At 37.1% G+C, this 22,019-nt stretch overlaps 2 protein-coding genes across 4 annotated transcripts in view; one reads left to right on the plus strand and one right to left on the minus strand.

Moving 5' to 3' along the window:
* asic1c (acid-sensing (proton-gated) ion channel 1c) overlaps positions 1–7,329 on the plus strand; it is a 28,428-nt gene extending 21,099 nt beyond the window's left edge. For 2 of the 3 annotated variants that reach the window (XM_078264010.1, XM_078264008.1), the window contains exons 6-11: positions 222–375; positions 596–687; positions 1,019–1,098; positions 1,971–2,042; positions 4,867–4,919; positions 6,069–7,329. In XM_078264010.1, coding sequence (XP_078120136.1) covers positions 222–375; positions 596–687; positions 1,019–1,098; positions 1,971–2,042; positions 4,867–4,919; positions 6,069–6,147 — 530 coding nt within the window. In that variant the 3' untranslated portion in view covers positions 6,148–7,329. The remainder of the gene's footprint in view (positions 1–221; positions 376–595; positions 688–1,018; positions 1,099–1,970; positions 2,043–4,866; positions 4,920–6,068) is intronic. The other variant, XM_078264009.1, reaches the window with a different exon arrangement.
* A 3,110-nt stretch (positions 7,330–10,439) lies between these two features.
* On the minus strand, positions 10,440–21,660 carry cdk5 (cyclin dependent kinase 5). Its single transcript, XM_078264011.1, has 12 exons — positions 21,484–21,660; positions 21,061–21,149; positions 20,600–20,667; positions 20,402–20,462; positions 20,266–20,322; positions 18,897–18,992; positions 18,644–18,718; positions 15,188–15,284; positions 13,344–13,415; positions 13,086–13,144; positions 12,904–12,984; positions 10,440–12,676 (listed from the first exon to the last, which is right to left on the minus strand). The coding sequence occupies exons 1-12, from the start codon at positions 21,518–21,520 to the stop codon at positions 12,590–12,592; spliced, it is 879 nt and encodes a 292-aa protein (XP_078120137.1). The 5' UTR covers positions 21,521–21,660; the 3' UTR covers positions 10,440–12,589.
* Between the last annotated feature and the right edge of the window lie 359 nt (positions 21,661–22,019).

A 22,019-nucleotide genomic window follows, 5' to 3' on the forward strand; every position in this document is an offset into this window, starting at 1 on the left:
GTTTATGCTTTGCTGATGTCAAATAAATCCCATAGAGCTTTATTTCTCCCTCCTCTGTATCATAGCTTCAGTCATTATTTGCTTTCATGGAAAGTGAACGATGGCAGCGAATGTAGTTTTTCAGTTGTGTGCAGAGATATTTTTAGAGAGCCACTGTATGCAGGTTTGTTTGATTCTTCGCAGTGATCACAATATTTTTAAATGACTTTGATCATCCACAGACTTTTTGGTAGAGAAAGACAACGATTACTGTGTCTGTCAGACCCCCTGCAACATGACTCGCTATGGCAAGGAGCTGTCCATGGTTAAGATCCCCAGTAAGGCATCTGCTAAGTATCTGGCTAAGAAATTCAACAAAACTGAGCAATATATTGGGTAAGTATTTGGTAGCAGTCAGTTATTCAGATCTCAGCCTTTTTTTTTTGTTGATTGATGGATGTACTTTGATGTAGCATGACCTGGGTCTCCATCGTTCACCTTCAATGTAACAATAATGAAAGATAGTTACACAGGAAATGTGAGATACCATTTGGTGTAATGTAATATTACCAGAAATAAACTATATTGGGTGTGCTCTTGTCTGTCCTCCCACCAGAGAAAATATATTGGTCATGGACATCTTCTTTGAAGCTCTGAATTATGAGAAGATTGAGCAGAAGAAGGCCTATGAAATTGCAGGGCTTCTTGGTAAGATTCTCGAAGTTTCAGGTTTATTGTGACAGAAAAATGTGCTTGACCTCATATCAGCACTCTCAGCGGGCCCCCACCACACATTTCACATAGTGTGTTCACACCTGGTGCTTTGAGGTTTCCTCTTGGAACTTGTGAAACAGGCTGAACACATTTTCATAATCTGATGCTCTTGCAAGGGCAGCCGGGTTGGGTCTGATGAGAAGTTGGGCTGGATGGACACTTTTGACAGTTCTGCTCAGATTACTCTGAGAGATACTGAATTAGAAGTGACAGCCATTGTTCAATTACTGTACCTGCCCATATCTGTTAATCTTTCTTCTTCTAGGTGACATTGGAGGTCAGATGGGGCTGTTTATCGGAGCCAGTGTCTTAACAATACTGGAAATATTTGACTACCTATATGAGGTAAAGTGATGGTTTTCACTAATTAAAATGTAAACACTAATTCAATTTATTGTTGTCCTTCTGTCTATAAAGATGAATAGTTAAGTATAACACTTTACAGCTAATTGATTTTTATTTTGACACCATGTAAAGAAAGTCTGAAATAACCTTTGGTTATATTTGTACTCCTTGTGTTTAATCTTAAAGGAATAGTTTGACATGTTAGGATATAAGCTTACTCAGAGTCTTGCGTATGTACGGTAAATATGAATCAGCAGCCAGTTAGTGTTGCTAAGCATAAAGACTGGAATTGGCTAGCCTGGCTCTGTTCGAAGGGAACAAAATCTGCCTACAAGCACCTCTAAAGCTCACTAATTAGAATAGACACTTATATGACACCTTATATTTCGTTTGTTTAATGCATACAAAAACTGAAGTTTAAAAATGTCACGTTTTGGCTTTTGTGGGGTGGTTATGTATCTGACTATTTGACTGGGAGCAGTAAATACATGGTTGCCTAACAACTGCTCCCGCCAAGAGAAAGTCCAGCACATAACCTCCAGCAAAAACCACAACTTGTAGTTCCTGCAATCCGGTTTTTGTATGGATTAAATGAACAAGATGTAACTTGCTAATTAGTGATGTTATGTAAGCTCTTTCCCCTGTTCCCAGTCTTTATGCTAAGCTAAGCTGACTAGGAGTAGCTTCATGTTTACTGTACAGACATGAGAGTGGTATCAATTATCTCATCCGACTCTCGGCAAGACAGTGAATAATTGTATTTTCCAAAATGTAAATGAAATATATTTTTACTGCTAATGTTCAGTATTAATGTCACTGACCATGATGTATTCCATCTGTGAACAATGTGTATCTTATGTTTTTGCATTTAGGTGATTAAGGATAAGGTTTTGGGTTACTTCATACGCAAGAAACGACCACAGCGTTGTCAGAGCGACAATCTGGTAATTCTCTCAGAATGCATTTGATTGAATTATATTAATGCTATGTAATAAATGAGCCTCAGAAACAACAATAACAACATAAAATGTCTGCTAACACTGGAAATGCTTTTAATGAACAGCATCAGAGAGAAAACAAAGCCACACAACACTATATAATCGTTAGTTTCAATTTCCCATGCAGAAAAGATGTATTGTGCTAGAAAACATAATCATTAATAATATATAAACCTTGTTTTGATAGCACAGTATGAATGCATAATCACTGTAGCTAATATTACGCACGTACAGTACTTTATTTACATGGGAAATATAGAGGAGCAGCACAAATTATGCGCTATGATGAAAGAAATCTATAATAGTTTTTACAGATGGAACTCAGATGAGTATTTACAAGGGGCAAACAGACTTTATAAGTCTCTTATTTCAAGGTTTTTTTGTGGTTTGTCATGTGTTTTGCTACTTGAGTTCCCTTAAACTACAGTGCATGGACAAGTTAAAGTGTCTGAGCTGCTCTGGATTACAGTAGCTTCTTATAATGACTCATAAACTGCTTTTACATTCAGAGGTTTAGCCCTTACCGTAGTTGATCCCACACACCAACCCACTTTTCAGTATTTACACAATATACAGAAGCTTCTTAATATCACCCTCGATCATGTAATTACGGTTCACTTATAGCGGGAAAAGCGGTTATTGTTTTGCCACTTTATGTCTGGCGGTATGATCAGAGGAAATTCATACTGGATTCATGTAGAAGAATGAGCAGAAAACAGAACAAGGTTAAGCGGTCTGGAGATGTTATTAACATTTCATGATCAACTCATTTTCAAAGCCTTCAAGTCAATAAATCCCATTTAAACTTTAAAATGAAAGCTAGAATAATGTAGGGCAGTTCTGTACTGCCTTAAATCACAGCATTTTGTCAAGCCCAGTGGTTTAACACACTGGCATCCAGAGGCACCTCAGCTTCCTCTGCAGACTGTTATGTAAGCTTTATACAGAGCAGTTGAGAAATTATTTAGAACTGAAATATACCTTCTTAATATGAGTAATCAGCAAATTTTCAGCACATACTACTGAATCAAACCTGACTACAGTTGTAGAACCGTTAGTAAACTCACTGTGCTGAGAAAAATATGTGACATTACTATTTTCAGTCACATTTTAAATTGATGTTGTTGATCATAGCTCTTCTACAGATTAAGCTTTACCTCTCTGACAGAATAAAGCGAGTATCTTCTCTGATAGCAAATAAATAAATAACTCCTGAGGAGTCCCACATAGAAGTTGCTTGGGTCCACTTTTATTTTTTATAAATGATTTACCCTATGTTCTTAAAAATGCTTATTTAGTAATATATGTGCACAACTTAAATCTGTTCTGTGTTTCACCAGCATAGTACATCCTTTGTAGCATAGTATATTAGAGTTGAGAGACTATCTACATATTGCGTTTCATACTATTACAAAATTGGTGAAAATGAACATAGCTATAGCTAAATGACATTATGTCACTTGTTCTTTTATATCTTCATATCTCTATAGTTGTCTGTTCAAATTCAGATTACACAGAAGAGCAGGTTATTTCTGTTATTTCAGATTTCAGATAATCTGTGTGAAATGCACAAACAACAATCATGACTTGGTTCTGTAAAAAACAAACATTTTTATCATAGGTATTTTAATAAGTTGTCTAACTACCATTACAACTACAATAACTTTTTTTCAAAAACAAACTAAACTTTAATTTCAATCCAAATTGAACTTAATTTCAAAATATAAACTGTAACAACCACGTAATCCAGTTCTTTCTAACACATGGGGATCACTGGTCGTATCTCAAGTCCAAATATCAACTAAAAGCCACTAATCCCCCTCTGCAGCTTATTGTAGGGGTGGAAGCACTAACAAAAGAGAAACATTTCCTTTTTTTCTGGTGCTGTTTTAATCAAAAGCATTTAAGCCGATTTTTTTTTCTTTTGTCCCTGAGTATACCGAATCCCCCAGTTTGCATCCATTATTGGCAAAATCTTAGAAATGCAAGCTCTCATTCTTTGTTGTGTGACACACAAGCCCAATACTTTTTCATTACCAGCAATTCATGCCACTTTTTCTTCAAATTAGTGAAAAAGCCATGGGTTTGTGTCTGCATGTGGTTTGTATACATGCATGCTCAGTTGCCTCGGGTTCAGGATTTGGTTTGATTGCTGATGTGGAAGAAAAGATTGAAAGAAGTTGTTTATTCTCTGCAGTAGAAGTGGATATATGTTAATTTAAGCCAACATAGTGATGAAGGAAGTTATTTTAGTCAGTCTTGTTTTTAAGTGGCACTAGATAAAGCATTTATTTAGTGAGCTGATATTTACAGTATGTCATGCTTTTACTGGAGTCTTACATAGTGTGATATTTACTGTATTCTGCCCCATTCATTTCATATGTTCACCTGCTTACAATAAACCATCCTTTTATACTTCCTTTCTCTCATTTTCAATAACCGTTTTTCAACTAGTTCATTGTTCACATCTCCACTCAAACAACCCAACAGTAAAGTAATGCATTTCGTGTTTTTTAGACTCTTATTTTAAGTTTGACTTTCATTCTCTTTAGTGATCTTTAACACTTCTGGATGACAGTAATCGCCTTTTCCCTGCTTATTAAAAAAAAATCTTTTTATTGGAAAGCTATCTTCCTACTTTAATGATATCCGGAGGGGAAAAACACTCTTGCAGCATTCCCTCACTACTTTTACTATTAGCATTTGCATTGTGTTTTATTTTCATTTCAGTCACCCTCACCCATCTTTCTTTTCATCATGTCTATTCCAGGAGTTTCCAGAGAACCCAACCAGCCCTGGTGTCACGCCTAATCATGCCCCCAGGTAGCACACCCCATTGATAATAGATGCTCCCTCCCATGCTGTCCCTCTCTTTTATACATACCTGAGACCATCTCATACATCATTTCCTCAGTGGCTACAAATGATTTGGTAGATAGTGAAGAAAAAGAGGGGTGATTATCCAACTGCAGTGAGCATTTTAATATCTACCGTGGTGTCAGGACAGGTTAGTTTGGTGTGTTTCTGTATTTATTGGCTCAACAGAAGTTGGTTGGATTCTCGAGGTGCACAACGATTTGATTCTCTGCACTATGCAAAACGTGCACCTTCCACTGAATAATGATGCTTTCTTTCCCAATAGGATAAAGCGCAGTACTCCTGTGAAAACAGATTACATATTTATTAAATTGTTGTACAAAAAGCTGAACCACACGACATCTGTTTATTTCCATGCAGCACAGAGGTCCATTTAGAGGCAATGCATTTGAGGCTCGTGCCAGATAACATCACTAGATGCATTACTTTGTGATGTTATCACAGGTCTGCATGCAGTGAGTTTGCACAAAATATAAATGGTTCTTTGTCTGCTGGAATAGCCAGTTTTCCCGATGGGACTACCAATGGTTGTTTTTCAAATACAGTATCAGGAGTATCATCTACTCAGCGAGCACCTTTGCACATACAGGGGGATGCAGACATATGTGGATGTTTCAACTTCCGTAACTTTAAGAACCTAATATGCTAGTGTAAAAACAGGACTAAAAATATGCTGTTTTCTTTCTCTTCTCCCTCCTTTCATTCATCTTTCCCTACCTTCCCCTGGTTTTCTTTAAACTCTCTTTTCACTACCTGTGAAACATATGCAATGTGTCTGATCTTGGAACTTTCAAATCTGTTGTATTCATTATCTCATCATTGTCCACATATGTTTCTGTCTATTTATGGCCCTCCATTATATATCCTTTTCTTTTTTCTAATGCGTTTTTCCACAATTTGTCCTCACCCCATACGTTTTTACGTTGTTTTTTTTTTTCAATTTCCACCACATCCCTTCATCGTCCCGGTTGCTCTCATTTTTTCCTGTGGCTCATTTATTTCCTACATCATCATCATCATCATCACTCCCTTCATCGCCCCTCCCTTAACCCGGTTGAACTCGTCTTCCCTCCTTCCCTTCCCTCTGTTTTGCAGAGCACCTGTGACACCCTCCGGAGTCACTCGGACAGTCTCGGATTCACGCCGAACATGTTACCTCGTCACCCGACTCTAGGCAACTTTGAAGAGTTTGCTTGTTGACAACATCAAGTAGGGGGTGGGGTGGCACATCTGAGGACTTGACAGCAAACTGTGAATTAATTTATGTATTTAACGGTTGAGTGTATAACTCAGAAACATATACATGTAATAGAGTTTATCAATGCCTGAATAGAAATAGAGTACTATCATCAGAAAAAAAAGAGACCACTTCCAAAACAGAACTCAGGTTTAACTGCCATGTCAAGGCATCAGTGTTAATTTATTCATGTTTAATTTCATGGATTTGTTTTTCTTATGCAGTCACTTTAGAGTTATACAATCAGTGATGAGAAATGGGTCCAAAAAAGGCTTTCTGACCTGTGATGAGATGTAGCACTGTTGTGCAGGTTTTGCTGTACACAAAAAAAAGAGAATACATGTGGATTGGTAGTGTAGCATTACAGTTTCTCAACAGTGTTACGTCTCCAGCAACTAACTAATGCTGTATTGAGTGACCTTATACTGTCACCAGTTTGAACAGGAGAGCCTTTTCAGAAATCTGCTCGACTTCAATAAGCTTGATTGTTGGATAAAAGAGCTGCTCATACCTGAATCAAAACACTAGACTGGTGTTTAATGTTGCCTTTTGCTACTGTGAGGCTTTGGATTGTCTCATAAATTAGACGACTGTGCTAAATCAATTTAAAAATAGAAAAGGAACTTCATTATTTGTGTATATGCAAGTATCTAGTTTTAATTCATGTGGATGGCGATGGAACCGCTGAATTGGATGGGTTTGTTAACTTAAGTCACTTTTTACACACAGTAAGGGTAAAAGAGGCCAAAAAAGGCTGTTGATTGTATTTTTATTTAGCTGACATTTCAATCTTCATTGTTTTCCCATTTTGTAGGATAGTGTTGCTGTGCTGTCACAAAAAAATGCTAGCATGCAGCTTGCTGCAGAAATTCTCCCTTATTTATTTACATTGAATTCACTAGAAGAGGAACAATCAGGTTTTCCTTTTTTGCCTTTTTAATAATTCTCAATTCTTTTTTCATTACTGTGTCTTAAAGGTGTTCATCAGCACAATCCCCTGTGATAGTAATCTATTCTCTATTGAACATACGTAGACTTTAAAAGGCTTGTTGGTGACATTCCTAAACTTGAGAGAAATTTGTAAATACAAATAAAATCAAATGCCATTACGAAATTCTATACTGCTCATGTGAGACATTTGTCAAAAATATATGTATCAATATATCGATATATATATATAGAGAGAGAGATAAGTGTTTTTTCATCTGTTCTTACACCAAAAGGAATTTGGATTTTCTATCTGGGTGGGCCGTAAGTGTCTTTGAGTTTCTGGTGATTACAGTATAATGTGACTGACAACTAAATAGACTTTATTAGATACAAGAGAATTGCCTCAAAACATCAAAACCACCACACACCTCAGCCCCATTCAGTTCAATTGATTTATGACAGAAATGCATTGTACAATTTTACCATTGTATCCTTTTATTATTATTCCAGAAGATGTAATAAGTCACAAATAAGAGTTTGTGATGTATAAATGATCAAGTATAATAAACTCTATATTTACCCATCTTACTTACGTACACAACTTTTCTTCTTATCTTTGTGTGAGTGTACTTCCTCTCTTGTTAATGGTCACTATGTTATTTAAATCCTTGACACTACAGTTATGGACTTGTAGGTACTTGCATATCCTCACTATAAATACTTTACTGGAAATTCAGAGTATAGTTGTTTTGTTTTTTTATGTGAAACTTTCAAGTATAATGCCAATCAAGTTAAGTGGTGTTCATAACACTGTAGCTTTATTACTCTGTTGACTGTGTATTAGATGACTGTTGATGTGAAGCACAAACCCTTGGAAATCAGCCATCACTTGAAAGCCAATGACTGGACGTCTATGGTTGTGACTACCTTCTATGGCTTTAGTTTTAACTACAACCACTGTTGTACGTGGTGTGTTCACTGTTAATAGGAGCTTACTCCAAAAGGAGCTGGACACCACCTCGTGAAAAGAATTTATCTAAATGAAACTTTTACTTTTCAGTGGAAATTTGACTTTTCAGGAAACAAAAAAGGTGAATCAGTGACACTGTGTCATGAGCAATAAATGCACTGAATCAGATACAAGTGTTAACAAATTGACATTAAAAAAAAGTTTTAGGATTCCCATTTTCAATTCATGACATATTCAACAGCTGGAATGGATGTAGACTGAACAGCTGCCAACTGCAACACACATGTATGATATGACAACTGTATATTAACCATCAATAGCAAAATAAATAGACACAAATGCCAATTCACGTTACACAATTATGCTATTCTGATGCTGCTGCATTGCCATGATGATTTTGAGTATGTGTGTTTTTGTCATGTTGTTGGGTTAAAACGCATAAAAATGACCCAGCATTACCGCAAACTGTGGATGAAGGAATTGTGAAAATGTCCTGGGTCTTTACCTCTCTCTCCCCACACACCCTGCCTTACTACCAGTCACAGAACAGCAGAGTGTATCTGAACTGGCATAAACTATTACTGAACTGTTTGTGCTCATTAGGTAGTCCTGGTATTTACTGCATAGTTATGGCCAAGTAGAAAACCATATTCTATATATTTCTGTCCCCCAACACCTAGATTTGACCTCTTTAATTATTAGTTTTTCAGTTGTTACATCACCCATTTTCTTCCTTGCATGATCATTATGTATCCTATTATCTCTGGTCTATTAATGTAATCTTAGCCATGTTATTCACTTTGTATGGTCCCAAATGTATTTTTGGAGCCAGATTAATCAAAATGACGTTCTCCACATCCTTCTCAAACCGTGCAATACTCAAAAAGATAGATATTCTGCAGTTGTGGGAAAAAAAGGCTATAGCTTTCCATCACTTTATATGGATTAAATGAACATAATGTGGCTTCAAGACTGGTTCTTAAAAGTAACACCAAGGTTTCCATCCGCAAAACATCTGGGGAATTGAACTTGCTTCATCTGGCTCTATGTGCTTTATGTGAATTTTATTGTAGATATGTGATTGTAACTCTGAACTGTACATTAAATAGTTAATACACACTTAACTATGTGTAACGTAGTCCGTCTTAAGTCAAACTATCACTTTACTGACAAACCAAACTGCATGCCAACTTAAAGGCATACTATGTAACTTCCCAATGAGACAACCTGTAGGGGGACCAAAGGGGCGGGACGCACGAGTTGTAGTTCCAATGAGACAACCTGTAGGGGGACCGGCCCAAAAACCAATCACATTCTCACAAAGGACAAAATTAGAAACCATTTTGGCAAATTGACTGAATTCTGTTTTTGTGTCGTTTTTAGCTCGTCTCTTTGGTTAGATGTGGGCTCAACTGGAAATAGGTGATGTCATACTTTTGTGCACCTGAATGATCAGAATTGTGCAACATTTAAATAATAATCTAATGACATTTGGTGGGTTTTTTACTTATGTTGCCAGGTTACAAGCATTCAGTCCTGATGAAGCAGACTAGCTCAGTTTTTTTATTGTTAAACTCTTACTTGAAGTTCAGTAGGTGATTTTTATAAAAACATATTTGCTGAAACTCACTATATCCTGGCAGTAGCACATTTAACAGAGCACCAGGAGGAGGCAGAGGAATGGGATTTGCACAGATGATTTGATTCATGTAGCACTGTCAGGTATAGTGACAGTTTAAGCAAATAGGACGAAAGGTTAGTTTTTATTCAAGTTACCAACTGTAGCTTTAAGACCTCATTTATTCCTTAACCTTAATGTGATTGTTGCTTATTTAGACACACACACATACACGTGTGTGTCTAAATAAGCAACAGTCACATTTGTTGTATATTGAGAAAAATATTGTATTTGAAACTAAGTTTTCAAGGGCTATAAACAAAGCTCATAGCTAGTTTAATCAAACCTATAGCAGCCTCGGCTGGTGTACACTGACAAAAGTAACAGTTGAGATCCAGTCTACAATATTCTCTTTTTTTCTTTTTACTATTTACAACAGATGTTCCCAAAATGCAAAATATTCCAGGTGACTTGTGAATGTGCAAGCTGTGTAAATAATTTTCATAGAAATCAAACGTTTAGTGAAAAAAAAAAAAAAAATCTCACCACAGGGTGTATATAGCGGCTGTTCTGGAGCTCAGTTGGATATGATCGAAAGCTCCACAACAGCTACTTAAATGATGGACCATAGGGATGGACCTTCTGGTGAGACAGTTTTGTCAAGTACTGGTTCCAAGGTCAAAAATGAACTTCCAATTTCAAAAGCAAACATGTATTTAAGTCCACTTTACTGAATACTGAGTCTTATTGGCTGAAAATACACAAAAAGAATCACTGACATCTGTCCCAAATTTGACCAACAAAAGCAAAGTGCAAAATCTACTTTTCAGCCAAAATTAAAATGTAAGCTGTATAAAGTAACTCTACAGCAGTTTGTCTGAAATGTCCTGTCATTATGATATAATGAAATACTGAGAGCAAATGCTTTTGTGTTTTTTTTTTTCATTACAACTTAATCCACACACACAACCTTCACACATTTTAAATCCTAAAAAGAACCGGCTAAATGCTATAGATCGGAGTAACATTAAATCATTCAAAAAGAGAATTTCTGTACCAAATAAGGTTGTGAACAAACAAATGAGCAGACATTCCACCATTAATAAATACATGCATCCATTATCTAGTCTTACGTCAGCAAAATGAAAATAAAACATTTACCTATTAACACAGCTACTTCAAACAACTCATTATGTAGCCTTTTATGGGATAAGTAGCGCTGTAACAATCCAGAGTAAAATAACACTGCAAGCTATTAACTATGTTAATATAATAAGTTACCAGAATAGAAACCGCTAATGGTGCAAAACAATCATCATATGAAAATTCAGATTATCAGTGGATTACCTGGATGCTTTTATCTCTTATTCAACAATTACAAAATAATTTCAGAAAAAGCTAAAATACATTATTAGTATAATAATGATAAAGATGATGTAAAAAAAAAAAAAAGAAAAAAAAAAAGTAATGTGTCACTAATGGTCCACTATTCATTTATATATAGGCCCATTTATTGATGACCGACTATAAATCCTGGCTGTCAGTGTTCAACATACTTAATATTGTAAAACAAAGTGCACAAAAGACAAATACAAGAGGGGAAATAAAAAGCCTGAAGAAAAAAAGAAAATCATAAATTAGCTTCCCATGCTCTTATACAATCTTGTAATAGGTAGTGGGACAATGTACTATTTGTATGTGAGACATCAGAATGACAAGTCTGTAGTCTGTTCTGGTCTAAAAGGTAAAAATAACAATATAACCGTGTATTTTACAGGTCTGTAATTGCATAATAATCTCCTGGAAAGAAGTGTCATTTGGTACTAATTACAGGGAAAATAGACAGTGTACACTTCCAATTACTCATTTCTAATTAATAGCTAGTGTAACCTCGAGAGTCATTTAGTCAGTGCAATGCAGACTAACTGAAACATTTTACATACAATTTAGGATATATGGAGAATGAAGTTTCCATAATAAGAGAATCATTTATAAATATTAAGAAAGAAATTAGTACCAAATCACATACAGTAGTTCTATAAATTACAGACTTGTAAAATAAAGTGTTACAAAAATAACATACAATCCTAAAAATAAAGTATCATCAACTTAAGCCTATACAACTTTCAAATAAATTGCTCGCTTTTGATTCTAAAACTGACAAATCAAGCAATTAAAATCGCAACATTGTAGCCTAAGCTGCCTGGGAATCACTAGAGCCAAAATATCAGCAGATATTAACTTATCACAGACGGGTCCGTACCAGCACCAGAACTAGAGTATATTGTGGCTAATAAGGAACAACCTGCAGTACAGAAATGCCAAATGTTTTAGATCATCGAGAAATAGTGTCACCATTACATAGTCTGTCCACACATATCTCAATTCTTTAATAATCAAATTTGAGTGATTTTCAAACATTTGTGTTTATGCTTTGTGTTGATGGCCAATAGATCTACATTTTTCAAACTCTCAAATATCAATATAGGTATTGGCATCAAAACTACAGTCTCCACCAATGTTAAGACTCCTATTAATGGAAGCAATTAATGGTACGTCTTGTTTACAACTGTTTCCACAGGTATAAAAATGTATTCAATGCAACACATAGTGCACCCTCCCACGGCTAGTTAACTGGGAGGCGTATATGTACCAAATTAAACAGGCTTGCAGTTTAAAAGAACCTAAAACCTTGCAGAGCCACCAGGACTTTGTTCCACACAGAGGCACAACAGAATAAAATGCAAGAGAGTGTTTGAAAACCGGTGAGGGATTTGCCATGTTGGGACTGGTCCTAATGACCCAACAGAGTGAAGGATGATTGGTTCTGGTGGCTGAGGTTCAGCGAGAGCATTTAGCATTTAGGGTGGGCAGAAATCAGCAAAGTAAGGGTGCTGCAAGGCCTCTTCTGCAGAGATCCTCTGGACAGGATTACATTTCAACAGGTTCTGGGTGAGATCAAAAGGAAACTTTGAATAAGTTAACAGCAATATCTAATATCTTGCAAGCAAAAGTGTTTATTAGCAACAACTGGTTGGTCATTCATTTTAGATGAAGTTACTCAACTATTTGCAAAATTATAAAAGAAAACTATATAAAAGAAGAACCTTTGTACTGACCACAGATGTAAAAACTGAATTTGATATTTGAATGAAGGTAGACAAAGTCAAAGTACCTGGAGTAGATCCCTTCCTGTGCTACTTAGTTTAGGAACCACATTCACCAGTGAGGTGGTGGCTGGATACATTGGATATGGCTGTAGGTAGAAAGAGAAGCAGTTAAAGAATCGTTCAGTAAGACATGGGGTATACTCCATCCACTGTGGGTCTTAAAAAATAAAAGGCATTAATAAGTTACCTTGTAATCGGGGAGTTTCGTCATTGTCTGCCACTGTTCTTCAGTTGGTGTTCCCAACAATGTACCAAGCGGTTAAAGAAAGACTTTTTGCAACAGAGATGTGCCCAACCTGTTAAGACTTTAAATCATTCATCACATAGCATCAATCAACAGTTCTGCCTGAATACCACCTGTGTGGTCTCAGAGTCCCACATACCAAACTTTATCAGCAGAAGACACAAGTTGTCAATACCTACAAATTATGTAAAAAATAAAGATATCTGAAGATTCTTTTCAACTGGTCGTCCACATCGTTCCCGGGGAATAAAGGCCTTCCAGCATTAGCCAGCTCTGAATGGGACATGGAATCAAAATGAAACACGATTAACATTTTATATATGGTTTTGTTTTATTATGTCATAAAACAACCTACATAACACACTTTTTTCATTTATAACATTGAAGCATGGCTGGATAAAAACCCTAAAAGTTATAAAAGTTAAAATAACTTATTAGGGCGCCCGGATAGCTCAGCTGGTAGAGCGGGCGCCCATAAATAGAGGTTTACTCCTCGACGCAGTTCGACTCCAACCTGCGGCCCTTTGCTGCATGTCATTTCCCCCTCTCTCTTCTGCCGTCCTATCAAAATAAAGACTGAAAATGCCCAAAAAATAATCTTAAAAAAAAATTAGGGTTGTCAAACGATACATTTTTTTTTAATCGTGATTAATCACTGAATTTCTATAGTTAATCGCATATTTTATCACATGATTAAAATTCTATTATTTTGCATTTCAGAACAGTTTTTAAGTACATATTAACAATCAAAAGCATTTTTTACCAGTGTATCTTGACTGGGAATCAAATGAATGCAAAGAAAGGTACTTTATGAACTTGATTTTAAGATTTGTAATTATTTATTTACTGTAAACAAAAGAAAAATCTGTCATTATTGCACAATTCCTCCAAGTACCTAACTAAAAAACTCCCTATCCTTACTAGAGTCAATATAGTGTTTAGTAACTCCTAAATAATTTTGATTACTCACTGACGTCCAGTGATCACCGGTTCATGAGACAGCGTTTGCACTTGGCAGCAGTTCCACTGTGGCTGCTTTCTCTGTGTCATACAGGCTGTGTATCCGTGAAAACTACTGTCCCCCTCGACGGCAACGAGACAGGTCAACCGTAGTACGTCTTTAAGACCCGAGTCTTCTACGATGCCGACAGGTCTGCAGTTAGTTGCCACCTGTTTCGCAAGAGCTGTAGTCATTTTTGGGGATTTGGTTTCATCCGCAGGTCGGCAAGTAGCACTCTCCTGAGTGGGTAGCATGCTAGCTGGTAGCATCACGTTAACTGTACTACTATGCTTAGCTCCGTAGGTGGTAGCTCAAGCTTGACATGCTTCGGTAATCTTTTAATTCGGGTTTACACAATGTGCATATGGCTTTCGACTTGTCTACGAGCCGTCCAGGAGTTTTGGAAAATAAAAAGCGCCATTCAGGATTTCATTGCTGCTGTCTTTCTCCATCATGCCTGCAGCCTGCAGCAGCAGGATGTGTTACGAGGAAGTGGCAGCTTGATAAGTAACGGTGCTGCAAAGGGTCAAAATAGTAGCCTGTTAGGCACGACGCAAAGCCGAGTGAAGTGTAAAATAAATTAATAAATGCCGGCATGCGGATTAAAAAAAATGTATCGCATCAGCCCTTAATCGCATCGCGATTAACGTGTTAACGCTGACAGCCCTAAAAAAATATATATATATATATATAAATAAAATAAAAAAACGTATTTCCATAGTGGTCCTGGTTTGCCCCATTATACAAATTGTACATTGTTAATAAATAATTACATTTAGCTCCAATTTAACACCATCTTTTAATTTTTGCTATTCTCTGCTGTTCTCTAGTAAGCTGAAACACATGTAAATAAACTGGTGCTTGGCAATTTAGGGCTGAACCCTGAAAGCAATGTTTAACAAAAGTGCCATATACTTAAACGAATTATGATTTTAGTTTTATTAGTATCAACAGTATCCTACGCACACAAGATAATGGAACAAAGTTCGAGAGACAAAAATAGAGCAACTTCTATCCTCATTCATGTCAACAGTCACAAACAAACCTGCAAATATGCATCCTGCAGACCACATGTCAATTGAGGTAGAATAAAGTTTTGCACCAAAAAGCACATCTGGAGGCCTGTACCACAAAGTCACCACCTACGTCAAATCACAGAGTAAAGTGTAAGAATTAGATCCAATCACACCAATTATTACAGCCAAACTGGTGTTAGCACAATCGTTCAGGCATTATTTTGTACAACACTGATTTCACAAAGAGATGGATTTGGCCGCACAGTCAGAAATACTAAATGGTGAACTTAAATCAGCCATCTGGTTTCCATTACACCTTCTTGACAACTTTAACAGACCGCTGCTTTGTCAGGTGTTGATTGTCTTAAGAGTTATTTTCAAGGTTATATGAACATTTGTTTAGTGATGTGCACTGACAGAACAGAGTAAAAATAATTTTAAAAAATGATAGAAAAGTTTTATTTCCCAGAGATAATGTGTGGGCTGACTGCAGTGCATCAGCTTGAAAAGTTTAAAAGTTAAATTGAGTATGAATGCCAATGATGTGACCACCTGCTACAGAACACCTTTACATGAGTTATGTTTACAGGGAAAACTTATTTTGTAGATCCTGGAAACTAGAAACACATAGATGCAAGTAATTTAAAGACATCAGAAATTGAGTCACAACCATTCGCAATGTTCATTTTTTATTTATTGTCTTTTTGGGTTTCAAAGCCGCCACCCACCTGTTGGGTTGTGGGGGATTTTTCATTCATCTAGGTGTATGACTTTATGGAGTAGAATTTCAAAATAAGTGTGGGGAACTCTACATATTTCCGTAAGAACACTAATGAACTCGTCTGAACCATTTGACTTGGCGGGCAATAATAGTGAAAGATAATAGTGATAGATAGTATGGGGATTTTCTTTAAATCCCCATACTGTCATAAGAACTTCAGTTACTGCATTTAATTTATGCTACATGTACTGCATAAAGAATATCCGTGTGGTGTGAGATATTTGTAGGACCATCCATTTCTTCTTGCTGAACCAGTGCTAAGAGTCTCAGGGTAATACATCCTCTGAAATGAAATGACCATTTAAAATGACCTTACTTCAAATCCTCTATGCTTCAAACTCTGTTCCCCTCTAGGTTTTCTGTTTATTACATTTTCACATCAGTAGTAGTCACCCTGGGTCAAGTTCCCCCTCATGAGATTGGTGCGCCAGGGCCTTAGGTCAGCCGACCAACTTCACTAAACCTATCTGAAACTTGCCTGTCATTTCTTTGATATCATCAGCATCAACAAAAACATCAAAACACCAGTTAAACCACATGCTGCTGTGTGTTTGACTCCCTCCCATCATTAAATAATGGCTTAACTTCAGAGAAACTGTGTGAATCGACTGTTCACACAAATGAGAGCATTTTAATAGCCTAAAAAAGGGAACGCTGTAGAAGAGGCCACATATCTGCCATTGTTGTTGCAGTGTGCTAGTTAGATGAGCCATATTTTATTACTTTTTATACTGAGATATGGATGTTTAGATCATGTCGTCTAGCCCTACAAAGCCTGAAAGCTTTCAATTTACTATTCATATCATCATAAATCACATTATAAATTGGTGTCAACCTTTTTTATTTGTGTCAACCTTTTTTATTTGTCTTTAATTACCAATTGATTTTTGATTAGAGTGGTTGGGTACCGTTCACATTTTAGAGAAACCACTGTTGTGCCCGCTTGTCTCAGAGGAAGCGTAACGGCAAGCAACAGCACCGCGACCGCTTTCGCATTAATATCATATTGCAGCAAACGCTGTCTGCGTGAAGTTTTGTAAACTGTAACCACACTTGCAACCACTTTATCGGCATTGATGACTTAAACAAAACTGCAGAGACAACGTAGTTTGCTCGAGTTTGCACCATCCGCGTGTGTGTGTGTGTCGGAGCATGGCTCTCTGTCAACATGCAGAGAGGAAAGATAAGCTTATGCACTCTAAAGCCCAAGACACACTAAGCCGATAATCGGCCGCCATGACAGTCTGTCTTTGAATTTCCAGAGAAACCAGACCCACGTGATGCATTCGTCCAATCAGCTGCCGGTTTTATTTTATTTATTGTAAAAGCATATGCAAAACAGGAATGAAGATTATATTTATATGGAGACGCAATTAAGGACTCTTGTGTCACCAATTGTGTGGTTTGTATATAAGGTAGGGCTGCACGATATTTAGTTTCATCGTCTACATCGCAATGTGCGCATGCGCGATAGTCACATCGCAGGACGTTGCGATGTTGACACTACAACTTCTTTGCTGCTTGATAAAAAAGTAAACTTTCACCGTTCTCCTTTTCCATGATTGTTACCGGCCGACCCTTCCCCTTTAAGACAGGTGGTCATGTGACGTAACGTTAGTCCGACGGGAGGGGGGTTGTTATGGGAAGTGAGGCTCTCCCGTGTGTAGAAAAGTACCGTAAGCGGCAGCTGCCGCTGACACAGTGATGCACATGCTTTTCCATGGGTAGTGAAGCTACAGTAGTCAGTGTTTTATGTTCGCTGCAAAGACAAACTAAATCACCTGATTAATGCAACATAATCACGACATATCCCGGCCATTTTTCACCGCAGAAAGCTGCTACCAGCCATGCTAAAGCTAACATAGTTAGCCTAAAGAAACAAGGCGTCTGTCCCAATTAACGTTATGGTTCGGAGCTGCGACGCTGGAAACGTAACACTTATCTACAACAGCAGTCTGTTTCTGATGTAATTTACACTGATTTAAGTGCTCTTGGATACACAGTTTGTTGTGGATTGGATTCACAAGAGTGTGACATGCAGGCTCTGCATGCACAGCAAACCAACAATCATGATCAATTTTAATCAATTTATCAAACAACAACCTGAAATTTAGAGGAAGCAACATGCATGCATTATTAATATCATTCACTTTAGCCTGGATTGATATTATGTGAATACAATGGTGTTATGTCAGTCAACCAGTGTATTTCTTCCTAATTTCCCTCTCCAAAATCACTTCAGAAGAGTAATCACAGCGCTTACTTGCTTTGTTTTTTGAAAAGCATTACAAAGACTGGTTCACATAAGAAAATTTCCTTTTTCATTTTTATTTTCTTTGTAGATGCACTCCCCTACAAAATTACCCCAGTAGTTGAGAATGACTAAATAGGGCTATTTATGTCCTCTTGTAAAAATTTGTCTTTTTTTCATATCGCAATATATATCGCAGGGAGAAAAAAAATATCGCAATGTAAGTTTTTTCCAATATCGTGCAGGCCTAATATAAGGTGAAGATAACTCTCTTCATATGGTTAGCACCCAATTCAAAATCTCTCGGAAAAATGTTTAAAATTCAGTCTTTGACTTGGTTTCTCTTTAGATATTGAATGATCCAAAAAGCAATGCTATTTCATGCAGGTTACACATATTAAGATGGAAGAAGTCAGTTTTTAGCACTTAATGTGTTAATTAAGTACAACCTACCTCTGCTGAGTAACACCTCACAGGTATGCCAAAGGCTCGAGCCAACCCAAAGTCAGCCAGCTTCAACTCCCCATTCTATAAACAGAGACACAAGTTACCAAATATTACCAAATTATATTAACACAAACAAACAAAAAACTACAGAGCATCAGATTTAGCTACACATTTTACACATTATACATACGTGGTTACTAATTTGAAGTGTGCATAGTTTGTGCAGCCTGACAAAGTCCAAATGCACTTAACCACTCACTCTGTTTATGAGGAGATTCTGTGGCTTCAGATCTCTATGAAGAACATTTCGACTGTGACAGAAAGCGAGGCCTTTCAACAGCTGGTACATGAATGACTGCATCAGAGAGAGAACGTTTAGAGACAAAACAATCTTTAAGCAGTTAATTCCAAGTTGCATGTGATGCAACAGACATACTGATAAAAATCAGAGGCCAAAGATTATGGAGGAAATATTTATTCATTATTCAAATTTAAAGTCCATCCATCCATCCATCTTCGTCCGCTTATCCGGTATTGGGTCGTGGGGTAGCAGCTCCAGCAGGGACCCCAAACTTCCCTTTCCCTAGCCACATTAACCAGCTCCGACTGGGGGATCCTGAGGCGTTCCCAGGCCAGGTTGGAGATATAATCCCTCCACCTAGTCCTGGGTCTTCCCCGAGGCCTCCTCCCAGCTGGACGTGCCTGGAACACCTCCATAGTGAGGCGCCCAGGGGGCATCCTTACCAGATGCCCGAACCACCTCAACTGGCTCCTTTCGACGCAAAGGAGCAGCGGCTCTACTCCGAGCTCCTCACGGATATCTGAGCTTCTCACCCTATCTCTAAGGGAGACGCCAGCTACCCTCCTGAGGAAACCCATTTCGGCCGCTTGTACCCTAAATTGTAAATTTAAAGTCCAAAGAGAAATTTAAAGTCCAAAGAGAAAACGAAGCGAGATCAAATTAAAAAATATTATTATTTTTTTTAAATTTTCCATTTGGCTTTTCCATTTGGATTTAATATTTGGCTTTTCAATTTCAATTTAACATTGGCTTTTCCATTTGGATTTAATATTTGGCTTTTCAATTTCAATTTAACATTGGCTTTTAATTTGGATTTAATATTTGGCTTTTCAATTTCACATTGTATTTTCATTTGGATTTAATATTTGGCTTTTCAATTTCCATTTAACATTGGCTTTTCATTTGGACTTGACACGTCAATGTAAATGAGGGTGCAGAGGCACCTTATGAACAGCAGGTGGAGCTGACTGCTGGGGAGCACACTGTTGAGGAGCATCTGTCTGCAGCTTCACCACCAGGCTGGCTTGGCCTCTTATTTCACATGATAGAAACTGATGATGTAGGCTAAACACAAACGACATTTCATGCAACAACAGTGAAATGGAAAATTTAAAAAACTAATAATATTTTTCATTTGATTTTGCTTCGTTTTCTCTTTGGACTTTCATTTCTCTTTGGACTTTCAATTTTAATTATGAATAAATATTTCCTCCATAAAAGATGAGACTATCTACAAACCAAACTGTCTATATAGTATGCATTTAAGCAGACATGCTGTCCTTGGTTAAACCCTCTTTGTGGACTATCCAGGATGTTTATCTCTCACCTTCACAGTTTCAGGATCTAGATCCCCATTGCAGCTGTCAAAATACTTCTTCAAATCCTGCAGTTGATAAGAGACACACATTAGCACTAAAAGGTACACATTAAAACATACTGTATGTTTGGGACGACTATCTCACCTGATCACAATATTCAAAAACCAAGGTTAACTTCTTGTCACTGTGCAAAACATCATGTAGTCTGGAAAAGACAGAACAGCTTTGACTTAATGGTTGTTGACATGAATGCAAACTGATTAGCATTTTAACTCATCTGACAAACAGAGAAACACTACCTGTCACTCTCACACCAACACAAGGTAAATTCAGCAGACTGACCTGACAATGTTTTTATGCTTTAGTTCCTTCAGAAGACATATTTCTCTCAGAGCAGAACTTGGCACCCCCTGAAAGAAAGGACACCCAGTGTGATTGGCACTAGCCTGATAACAACGTGCTAGCAAATAATCAGAAAGAGATTTATTTCCTAAGTAAGTTTTCACTTGCATGACATTTGCCTTGGCTGTTTGGTGCATACAATAAACAAAGGGAATAACAACAGAAACAATAAAACAATAGAGCAAAGTACTGCAACAGCCAAGAACATAAATATAGAATACAAATATTGCAATAAAAAAATATGTTAAAGACCCTAACAAATATGTACAATATAGCCGTTTTAGAAAGGAAAAGAAGGCAGTACGGTTTTGTACAGGGTGTGCAACAATATTACTCATCTAGCTAACGTTAGAGATAACGTTAATGCAATTAATATTGTTATTCTGAAAACATAACGTTACCTCGTCGTCGTCGTCCAGCCTGACCCTTTTCAAAGCCACAATTTCGTGGGTTTCTCTGTTTTTAGCCTTGAAAACTGTCCCATACGTACCTACGGAGCATATAACGTTATAAGGTATCGTATTGATGAATGGCATAGCAACGTCAAGAGGTCCTGACGCTAACGTAAGCTAGCAACCGTTAGTATCGTAAATGCTGGCAGGCAGAAATATTCTGACAGATGTTGTCACTAACACATTCTAGTGCAAGTAAAACCTGTGACGTTACACACAGCTTTGTGTATGGTAAACAAGGAAATTAGCTAGTTAACGCAGGCACAAAGCTTACAATCTAGCTAACGTTAGCTAGCACTGCAACTACATTAATGCTATGGTAGCAAACCAGGCTAGCTAATATTAACTTTATAAAAAGCGTATGAAACTTACCCTCTCCGATTTTTTCAAGCTTTTCGTATTTCTGCATGTTTAGCCAGTGAAGCCTGCCTTAAACAAGGTAGCAAGACAATGACTGATTAAGGCCCCAAATTGGGGTTAATAATGTTATGATAGCTAGCGTTAGCTTAAAGCTATCTGCACTTGCTGCTCCTAGTTGATCTTCTTCTTCTTTGTGGTTTATTGGCGGTTGGCAAACAACGATTGCATTGCCGCCTCCAACTGGTGTGGATCAGAATATCTAATACCGGTATGTAAAATATTGAAATAAATAATGATACAAAAATAAACTCATATATTCTCAATCATATTAATTTGTAGATACCAAAATAGTACTCGACACTCATTTCTTTTGTAGTATATCTATCAAATCACAAGTTTTGAAAGAAATGCCTTCTTTCTTTTTCATATTTCTGACAATATAGTATACTATGCTCTATTGTTTCTTCTTGCCCACAGTAATCACATCTAACTGTATTGTATGCAATTACCTATTTTGAACAGTGTACGGTTTAGTCCAGTGTGTCCAA

Source organism: Sander vitreus, chromosome 12 (genome assembly GCF_031162955.1).
Source record: "Sander vitreus isolate 19-12246 chromosome 12, sanVit1, whole genome shotgun sequence".
In the NCBI taxonomy this organism is placed as follows: Eukaryota; Metazoa; Chordata; class Actinopteri; order Perciformes; family Percidae; genus Sander; species Sander vitreus.

Excerpts from the sequence above, each read along its gene's own strand:
- cdk5 (XM_078264011.1), bottom strand. The coding sequence starts at position 21,520 with ATGCAGAAATACGAAAAGCTTGAAAAAATCGGAGAGG. Across the intron at positions 15,285-18,643 it reads TGAGGTGTTACTCAGCAGAG|GTGGTGACTTTGTGGTACAG; the intron begins GTAGGTTGTACT and ends GATTTGACGTAG. Across the intron at positions 13,145-13,343 it reads GTTGAAAAGAATCTTCAGAT|TGTTGGGAACACCAACTGAA; the intron begins ATCTTTATTTTT and ends CGCTTGGTACAT.